Source organism: Theropithecus gelada, chromosome 5 (assembly GCF_003255815.1).
Source record: "Theropithecus gelada isolate Dixy chromosome 5, Tgel_1.0, whole genome shotgun sequence".
Lineage (NCBI taxonomy): Eukaryota > Metazoa > Chordata > Mammalia > Primates > Cercopithecidae > Theropithecus > Theropithecus gelada.
In genome coordinates, this window is record NC_037672.1 from 41,055,539 (window position 1) to 41,066,487 (window position 10,949).

General features: G+C 34.6%; 1 protein-coding gene across 3 annotated transcripts in view; it reads left to right on the forward strand.

Annotated features, from left to right (window-relative positions):
• The window catches only part of SLC30A9 (solute carrier family 30 member 9), a 104,956-nt gene extending 94,224 nt beyond the window's left edge, over positions 1-10,732 (forward strand). For 2 of the 3 annotated variants that reach the window (XM_025385141.1, XM_025385142.1), the window contains exon 17: positions 2,092-2,785. In XM_025385141.1, coding sequence (XP_025240926.1) covers positions 2,092-2,265 — 174 coding nt within the window. In that variant the 3' untranslated portion in view covers positions 2,266-2,785. Of the gene's footprint in view, positions 1-2,091; positions 2,786-9,277 lie in introns of those variants that run through there. The other variant, XM_025385143.1, reaches the window with a different exon arrangement.
• Positions 10,733-10,949: the final 217 nt, after the last annotated feature.

Here is a 10,949-nt window from a genome sequence, read left to right on the forward strand (position 1 = left end):
TTTTAACATATATAGAAATTGAGACACAGAGAAATTAAGTAACTTGCCTGAAATTGTAGTGCCATAGAGATGGAGTCATATATGAATTTAAATCTGCCTGACTCCAGAATCAATTTTTTATTAAGAATAGTTTAAAAGAGAATTTATAAAAGAGAATATAATGAACAGCACAGATGTTACCACTTGCCCCTGTCAAATCTTAACATTTTGCTTGCAGTGTGTTTGCTTAAGGTCTTAAAAAAAGAAATCATTGCAAAAACAGTTCAAGCCCCCATTTTCTCTTTCTAGATCGTATTCTTCTTCTTCCGTCCCTAGAATTAAACATTATGCTGAACTTGGTACTTGTCTTTTCCATTCAGATTTTTATACTTTTCAACATTTTTTAGTATAATGTGTAACATTTTGAATGTTTAAAAATTGGTATAAATGGTACCTTACTGTATGCATCTCTACAATTTGCATAGCAACATATTTTTTAGATTCTTCCATGTTAATTTATATATCTCTAGTCAATTTTTCATTGTTACAGAGTATTTCATCCTATGAATATGCTGTGATTTATTTATTTTTTCTCCAGTTGATAGACATTTGTATTACTATTAGAAACAATGCCATGGCCGGGCTCCGTGGCTCACGCCTGTAATCCCAGCACTTTGGGAGGCTGAGGCGGGCGGATCACAAGGTCAAGAGATTGAGATTGAGACCATCCTGGCCCACATGGTGAAACACCGTCTCTACTAAAAAGACAAAAATTATCTGGGCATGGTGGTGCATGCCTGTAGTCCCAGCTACTCAGCAGGCTGAGGCAGGAGAATCGCTTGAACCTGGGAGGCAGAGCTTGCAGTGAGCCGAGATCACACCAGTGCACTCCAGCCTGGGCGACAGAGCGAGACTCCATCAAAAAAAAAAAAAAGAAAGAAACAATGCCATGATTGTATTCTCACATGTTTCCTTGTTCACATATATGAAAGTTTCTTTAGTATGGTATATATATAGATAGCTTTAAATAGGTGAGCCATTAGGTATACTTATCTTCAGCTTGCCTAGGTCTTACCAAATTATTTTCCAAAGTGTGTCAACTTAACTTCCATCATTGCATATCAAAGTTCTTGCTTCATATTCTTACGATTGTATTGATAGAGTTATTAAATTTTTGCCAGTTTCATAGGTGTGAAATAGTATCTTGTTCTAATTTTATTTCTTGGAGCACTGAGGTTAATAAACATTGAAGTTCGTTGACCAGTGGGATTTCCTCTACATTGCTCCCTGATTTTTCTTTCTATTTTTGTTTTATTTATTTATTTTTTGAGTCAGAGTCTTGCTCTGTCGCCCAGGCTGGAGTGCAATGGCGTGATCTCGGCTCACTGCAACCTCTGCTTCCGGGTTCAAGCAATTCAGCCTCCCAAGTAGCTGGGATTACAGGTGCCCACCACCACACCCGGCTAATTTTTGTATTTTTAGGAGAGACGGGGTTTCACCATCTTGTCTAGGCTTGTCTTAAACTCCTGGAAAACTCTTTATTTTTAATATCCTGGATACTAATTCTTACTTGTATATATGCAATTATTTTTTTCCACTTTGTAGCTTCCTTTTCTTTTTGTTGTTATACAAAAGATTTAATATGATTTTTAATTTTAATGTCAGATTTGTAATCTTTTCCTCTGTGCTTTTTATTCTTTTGCATGAAAAATCCTTCCATATCCCATTATCATAAAAATATTATCTTCTCTTCTAGTAGTTTTGTGGTTTGTTTTTTACCCTTATGTCTTTCATCCATTTCAACTATTTTAATGGTCTGAGATAGGGATTAAATTTTTTTTCTTATAGGAAAATAATTATTCTAACACTATTTATTGACTATATTATTCCCCAGTAATTTTGTAGTGCCACCTCTGTGTAGTATTGTACTCAATTTTCTTGATCTGAATTGTTTTGGAAATAGGTAATCCATTGCCTGTGGCTTAAAGTTTTGAAAATGTTCATTAAATGTAATGGTGTTTGTTATAAGGTTTTTTTTTTTTTTTAAGGAGTCATCAGTGTACCACTATGGTTTTTAAAAAATTTATTTTCCTGTTTTCATTTTCTTTATAGGAAATTCAAGAAGTGAAAACTCCTGAAGAACTAGAGACCTTTATGCTTAAACATGGAGAAAATATTATTGATACTTTAGGAGCTGAAGTAGATAGACTTGAGAAGGAACTGAAAGTAAGATGTATTCATAAAAATAACATAATAATAATGGCAGCTATTTTTTTTAGTACTTAATCTACAGCAGACACTAAGTGCATCCATCACATGCATGCTTTAACCCACTCATAACTCCACAATGTGTAGGTATTTATAAGCCAGAAAATGACTGGTTTAGAGAAGTTGAATAATTTACCCAAGGAAATAGGGAAGTTGTGATTTGAACCAGATTCTTTACTTTTAACCACTATTTTATGCTGTCTGCTTAGTTTCTAAAATAGTCAAAGGATTTTTGTTGTTATTAAATAAGCATTTTGAAAGTTCCTAGAGAAAGATTAAAAGGGAAACTTTAGACTCTGGTCAAAAGTTAGAAAAAATAGAATGTGTATCTTGCTTTTAGTCCATTTGAAATTATTTTCTGTTTTTGTTTGTTTCTATTCAGTTGGAGGTTATTGTAATTTATTGGTTATGTTACTGAAATACTACCTGATCTGGATCAGGTTGTCTTTTAAAATGTCTCAGTGTTCTCAAATTGCCATTTATTGGCATTTGAATTCTGTTTGCAATGAATAAAAACTTGTAAATGATCTTTAATGTATATAGTTTGTTGAAGGCAGTGCTTTTTCTTCAGTTGATATTGACCATTCTTTAATTTTGTAAAAAATGGAAGGAAAAAACTTCCATCTCTATAAGTTTTCCTTTGAGAATCTGGATATCTGATTAGATTAATACAAGTACTTCAAATAAGATTTTGTTAATATTATAGTTCGTGAGCTTTATCTGACAATTTTTGAAGTTTCTAGATGAGCATTTCTCAAATATTTTGGTCTTAAGACTCTTTCATTTTTAAAAATTATTGCAGACCCCAAAGAGATTTTATTTATTTGAGTTATAGTTATTGATATTTACCAAATCATACATGAAAGTAGATAAATTTTTAAATATTTATCATTTACTTTTAAAAACATACACCTATTTAATATAAATAACTTCTTTTTTTTTAACTAAGATAGAGTCTCACTCTGTTGCCTAGGCTGGAGTGCAGTGGCACGATCTGGGCTCACTGCAACCTCTGCCTCCTGGGTTCAAGTGATTTTCCTGCCTCAGCCTCCCGAGTAGCTGGGACCACAGGTGCCCACCACCATGCCCGGCTAATTTTTGTATTTTTAGCAGAGATGATGTTTCAAAATGTTGGCCAGGCTGGTATCGAACTCCTGACCTCAAGTGATCCACCTGTCTTGGCCTCCCAAAGTGCTGGAATTACAGGAGTGAGCCACCCCACCCCGGCCACATTTTTTTTTTTTTTTCTCAATTGAGACGGAGTCTCGCACTGTCGCCCAGGCTGGAGTGCAGTGGTGTGATCTCAGCTCACCGCAACTTCCACCTCCCAGGTTCAAGGGATTCTCCTGCCTCAGCCTCCCGAGTAGCTGGGATAACAGTCACCCACCACCATGCCTGGCTATTTTTTTTTTTTGTATTTTTAGTTAGAGACGGGGTTTCACTGTGTTGGCCAGGCTGATCTTGAACTCCTGACCTTGTGATTTGCCCACCCCAGCCTCCCAAAGTGCTGGGATTACAGGCGTGAGCCACCACGCTAAGCCCACATTTTTATGTAAATAGTTATATTTTCCAAAATGAAAAAACGTAGTTAGAAGAGTGATATTTCACATTTTTGCAAAAGTTTCTTATGCCTGACTTAGTAGAAGACAGCTACAGTCCCATATCTGCTTCTGCCTTCTGTCGTAGTGATTTGATTGTTTGGTTGAAGAATATGAAGGAAAAGGAGAACTGTTCCTATAGCCTTTTGAGATAATTGTGATATTCTCTTTTCATATGCTACTTGTGAAGGTAGGGGGCACAGTCTACAAGACTGTCCTTCCTTCTCATACCAACTGTGAGTTCAGTAGGTTCCCTAGAGCACTTCAGGTTTGATAATTCACTAGTACTCTCAGAACTCACCAAATCATGTTATACCCATTATGGTTTGGTTTATTACAGGGAAGGGATAATGATTGAAATCAGCCAACAGAAGAAGTGCATAGGGCAGGGTCCAGGAAAGTTCCAAACATGACGTTTCAGTTGTCTTTTCTCTGTAATGTACAGTATTACTCTCCTGGCAGTGAAGTTTGACAGTAGCATGACGTGTTGCCAACCAGGAAGCTCATCTGAGACTTGACCAGAGATTTTATTGAGGCTCCACGGTTGACTGCCTAAGTGGCTGACCTTTTGTCTCTAGCCCCTCTAGAGGTGGAGCAGATACTGTGTGGTCAAAGGCCCCCATCATATGTCACATTGTTAGACTGTCTGGTGGCTAATGCCCCCAGATAAACAAAGACACTCTTAGGCAGGACATGTCAAGGGCCTAGAAATTCCCTCCGGGTTATGGAGAACAAAAGCCAAACCTCCCTTTGGGTAAGATTAATTCTCTACTATACACTGTTATATTAAAATCTTTTGGTCTGTCTTTACACTCTGAATGAATCCTTTACCCATGCATGATTCTATAACATTATGAATTAGTATTTTGGAAAATACTGGTTCAGTGAGGTACATAGATCTTTCAGATGTTGATACATTTCTAAATATGGGTACACTGTCAGGCTGATAGGGGTGGATATGTTTTTCAACTTAAATTTTCACTTAAAAGCTTGCATTTTATCATTAGCAACAAATACTGTTATTTTCCTTGAAATAAGACTCATTTTGTTCATTTTTTTAGAAGATGCCTGCCAAATACCCAAATTTGAATAAACTGAGTTTGTTAATCTTTCAAATAAAAATATATTCTAGATTAAAAAGCAGTTTATTCAGCTCACAACTCAAGCAATCACAGAAGTACTTTTACATACTTTCCATTTTGTCACAGGATTTTAAAAGTGAATTCAAAGGTTGAGATTATCCTTGTACAATGGATACATTTGCTATTTCATGAAAGACTTTTTAAAATGAAACCGGCTTTTTTTCTTTTTTATGTCCAGTGTGGGACAGTAGAGACAATGACTACTGGTATGGTTCGATGCCATTTGCCTTGAATTGTGCAAATGTGCAAGCAGTTTTACCCACCATTGTTTTTATGCCATCAGGAAATGTCAGCATAGTAAAAAAAGAGAAAAGAATGTCTTAGAGTTACTATGAAAATAGTTCTGACCTTAGAGTCCCCCTAAAAAGGTCTCAGGACCCCAGCAGTCTTTGAACTGCACTTTGCGAACAACTAATGTATATAAAATGTGAGACGATGGTTATTTTTGTGCAAGGTAGCACAAGATTGAATACACTTTGCTCTTTATTCTATTTGTTTTTATTTTGCTGGCAAGGAAAATAATGGACTAAATATTTGCTTTACATTTTAGTAGATACAAGAAATCAGAAGCCAGATTTAAGAATAATCAACAAATTGGTCATTATCACCTATATTTACTCTTATAACAATCAGACCTTATTGTTTTTGTTTAGTTAACTTTGTACTTTAAGTAGAGACTATTAAATCATTAAGAATGTTTTTGAATTATGTAAGTCTTTCAAACCAGTAAGCTAAGTATAATCCATACATTCAGTTGGGAACATCTTTGGCTAAGATAATAAAGCATAATTAATCTTAAGTCAAAGGACATCTTCATAGTTGAGGTGCTAAACCAAAAGGGAATGCACGAATGTAATTGTTTTTCCTAGTCATGAAAATAAGCTGATTTTCTTTTGAAAACTAAAACTTTGTTCACTGGCATATTCCTTCATTTTTAGTATCTCATGGTTGCCTTCCAAGTTTAAATTGTAATTATTACTGGATTGTTTTGGAAGGTCACACTCATTTATGTAATTCTGTAGCAGTAGAGCCATCTCTGTTGAGTAATGCCATTGAGTGTTGAAATAGACTATATATTTGGCTTAAAATTCCAGAACTTGTGGCTGGGCATGGTGGCTCATGCCTGTAATCCCAGCACTTTGGAAGGCCAAGGTGGGTGGATCAGCTGAGGTCAGGAGTTCAAGACCAGCATGACCAATATGGTGAAACCCCATCTCTACTAAAAATAGAAAAACTAGCTGGGCGTGGTGGCAGGCGCTTACAGTCCCAGCTACTTAGGAGGCTGAGACAGGAGAATTGCTTGAACCCAGGAGGCAGAGTTTGCAGTGAGCCGAGATAGTGCCACTGCACTTCAACCTGGGCAACAGAGCAAGACTCCATCTCAAAAAAAAAAAATTCTAGAACTTGTATAGTTCTTTGTAAAGGTGTTAAAAATAATAGAGACTAATTCGTAGATTCCCATATTACAAGATGGGAACTACAAAATTAATATATCTTGTTATGATTTTAAAGTTCTTTGATCTGTTAAACATTTTTTTGTCCTATCTCTATATTTCAGAGTATAGATAAACCTTTCTCCTATCCCTCCATTAAGTTTTTTGTTCATGATGATTAATGGAAATTAGTTCATTGGGAGACTGCTGTAGCATTCGTAAATTCCTTATAAATAATGTCTGAATTAAATGCTCTGTTCTTTACTTTGCCTTTGTTTCTCCAGTTTCTCTTATAGCATTGTTTTTAATGAATCTGCAGCATTGCAAAATAAATTATGTAATTTGGGTTTTAACTCTGTGCAAGTATTGGAATAAAATCCTCATGGTGTGTAAAATAGCCTAATTGTTATTGAGCAATGTAAGGAATATAGTAGATTTTAAAGTATTTGTTGAATAAGTGAATGAAAATTTTATGTTGGATACCAGTTATTGATTTTCAGTTCTGTTCCATAAATACTAGTTTCTAGTATACACATGATATCTTGTTAGGCAGTGAACATTGAGTTTTAAGGATATTAATCATATTTACTCATTCATTCAGCATATATTGTGTGCTTTGTATTGTGCACATACATTTTTACAAATTTGATTAGTTTACTCTGAAAATTTGATTTTTAAAAGCAGAGCCAATTTTTAGTTTTTTTTTTGAGATAAAGCTTTCATTAGTACACATTTGTTTATATTGTGCTTTTTAGATAGAATAATGTCAAACTTTCAATGAACAAGTAAATTTTTCAAGTCATATTAGGATAGGTAAGAGTTGATTGGAGTAGGAAGATAAAATTTAGTTTCATTTTTGTTTGGAGAATTTTATTTTTAATTCCATATTGAGTTTACAGAGTTCTAGAGACAGGGAATGGTTTTAAATAAGGAAAAGGTTGAGAACAAAAGTGTACCCTCCTTGTTGAAAGGTCCCTGGTGATTCTCACATTAGTATTTAAGAGGAAGGTACCCCCAGGCACACTTGAACGACACTAGTTATAAGAAAAATCCCTGTGTGCACTCAATAGAGTGTTCTTGCTGGAGCAAAACTCCAGTATTCTGCCAGATTTTGTTTTTATGACTGGATGCCTTTAATACGAGTAATATGCACATGGTCCTAGGGTATTACTTTTTAAGCTAGGAATTATTAATCCTAACTGAATCATTTACAGGAACTTTTCTCCCCTTGTGATCTATTTTTGCAATTTTTATCAAATAATGCACAAAGTTTATAAAGTCAAATAGAACTGAAAAGATTATAACAGAAATAACTATCACTGCCTCACTTACCTCATTACTTATATTTTAAGAGATAAAATAATTTTTAATACTTTTAGTATGTCTTTATTTACTGCCATATTTCTATATAAAAGTCTTATACTACTTCTCTTGATTTAACAGTATTTCCTCTTCGATAGGTGTGGTAATTATACACTACTTTCTGTCCTCCCTTCTCACAGTATTAATATATTACATTTTATTATATTTGTAATTCCCCTCAAGTTGATTTAGGTGCCTTTCCTTTGTGCACTCACAGGAAAAAGAAACCCCAAATCTTTACTTTGCTCTGTGGTAGCCGAGTATTGTAATTGGCTACTTAATTTACCCATATTACTTCACTTCAAACATAAGTCCACTGAAGGCAAATACTGTTTGTTCCCAGTTCATTGTCATATACACTTCAATGCCTGGCACAGAGTAGGCGTGTAATAGTAGACAGTATTGGTTGTTACTGAATTGAAGTTCCTTAAGCTAGCATATAAGATTTTTAGTAACCTGATTTCTGCCTGTCTTTCCAACCTCATTACCAACCCTACCCTTTTTGCAGCTTCTGTTCTAGCTATACCATAGTGCCATTGCACACTTTGCAGGCTGTCTGACTTTGCTGATGTTGTGTTTTCTGTCTAGACACTCTTCATTATCTACCTGGAAGGCTCACCATATGCAGACCTACCTTAGATATTATACCCTCATTGAAATCTTTCTAGATCCCATGAGCAAAATGGCTGTCTCATTTTTGCTCCTAGTGTTATTATTTAGTACAGTGTAATAGGAGCTTGGGGTCTGGAATCAGGTCTGGAGTCAGGCCTGGAATCAGTCCTGGTTCCATCACTTACTAGCAGTGTGACTTCAGACAGGTTAGTTAATTTCTTCATACTTCAGTTTTCCCAAGTATAAGATGGAAATAATAATTAGGTTATTAGGCTTTTAAAACACACATACATGTGCACATGTAACACAGTACTTGATACTTCAGTAAGTACCCAATAAATGTTAACTTTTTATTATTAGCTCTAATACTTTAACTTGTAGGTGGTTACTGCTATGCTTGTCTCCCTAGCTAAACTGAGCCACTCTGGGTCAGGAACAGTCTTATTTAATAATCATAGCTCTGTGTTCTAGCACAGTGCCCGGCCCAAGAATATATGGATTGTTGCTGAAGTATATAAAATGAGTGGTTGTCAATTTACTCTTTCTGATTATTATTGCTTTGCAGTGATTTTCTTTTCACCACACAAAAATGTGTATTTCCAGTGCTTTGCAATGCTTGGCATGTACTAGATCCTTAATGCATTTTTGTATTAACGAACACATGAAAAAACTTAGGAAATGTGGGACTACTTATTGTACTGTTTATAGTATGTCTATTTACCTATTGATCTTTTTTTTTTTTCTTATGCAACTGTTTCTCTTATTAGTATGCTGTAGTGAAATAGTTTGCAAATGTTTTCATTGGCTCTAATGATCAAGAGGAATAAAAAGAAACAAGATTTTATTTTGCTACAAATAATGTGGTGGTGATTTTTCTTTACAGAAACGAAATCCTGAAGTTCGACATGTAGATTTGGAGATACTGTGAATTTGATGGAATGAATCACCTGGGTGGGGACCTTGGAAACAAGTTTGTCCGTCTACTCTACAAAGTTTCCTCCTCTCCTACACTGAAGGACTCAGTGCCATGCAGAAGCCTTTTTTTTTTTTTAAGATGAAGGAAATATTTTATGTAAAGAGCAATTCAGCAGGACACAGAACTAAAAGTACTTCTTACATCTAAGAGAGACACTACAAGTTGAATCAATTTGCAAATCATGTTTTTATGCTTCCATAGGGAACATTTTGGTTATTTAAATTGTTCATAATGTCCCATATTTCACCTGTTCAGTGTATACTGTACTTTGCAATCATCTTTCTTTTTTTCACATTGGTAAAAATAAGTGACATCCATAGGATCATGATTTTTAATTTGTTGCCACTGAAGATTTCACTCCATCAGAATCTGCCAATCTTGAACGTTCTGGCTAAATCTTGGTATGTAGTTTTTAAACAGTCACTCCGTTTCAAAGTCTGTATTTCCTTATAGAATGTGGAAATTATTTCTCCATACTTTGTGATTTTGACCTGAGTGCTAAGAGAATCACTCTCCTTACCTAGTTATCTACAAATGTTCATTCCAGAAATGTTTAGTTACTGAATTGAATGACGACATCTCAGTATACACTTTTAGGTCATAGTAGTTGCCACTTTGTAAAATTTCTTTTTTCTTCTTTGCTCTTTTCCCCTTATTTGGTTTAATTTTTAATGTTAGGAGGTACAGTCCTAGATGTTCCCATGGGCCAGTGTGATGACTTTTTTTTAAATGAGGTTCAGTACCATAATGTTTATCTACTGGGAGATAATGCATTTATAAACATTTTAAAATTCTGTAAAATGGGTTAGAAATATTTATAATTTTACAGGCAGGACAGCATTTGACTTTTAATTTATTTAAAAGGTGGCACTACTTATGTAAATCTGAGCTGTGGGATATTTCTTGCTTTAAGAGAGACAGAATCTCTCACTGAAACTCATGGTCATGATTTTGTATAATATAGTTCATAGTGTGTCTGTGAGTTTCTTCCAGTTACAAATGGGCATTTAGCATAGAATATTGACTATAACATGTAAGTAAATAGCTTTCTACTGACCCTAAGTTATCAAGGTGAAAAAAACATGCAATTCAGTAATTGAAAATGTGGTGAAAAGCTACAGCTGTCATCATCAAAACAACTCATAACGTACTTTAAAATGTTCAGGTAGCAGTGAGCATTGTTTATATGAGAATGGCGGCTGGGTGATCTCTTTGCTGAATAAAAGAGTTGTTAACATGTGGACACAACTGCCTGTGTGAGATCTGTGTCTTAAAACGTACTGAAATGGAAATTTATGAATTATTACAAATTGTAATGCTGGAAACAAAAAATAAATCCTTGGTTAAAGGGTTTGTAATGGTGATTTTTGATCTAGAAATCTCATTTACTGGAAAAATTACAAGCATTTACATTGGTTTTTTTGTGTTTTTTTTATTTTACTGTTTAGAGTATTTTGCATACTGTATATTTTAAGTGAAATAACATTCCAGTTTTATTTTTAAGATAGAAAATTGTGTTCTACATATATATATATATATAAATAATTTGATACTCTATTCTTAAAGTTTCAAATTCCTT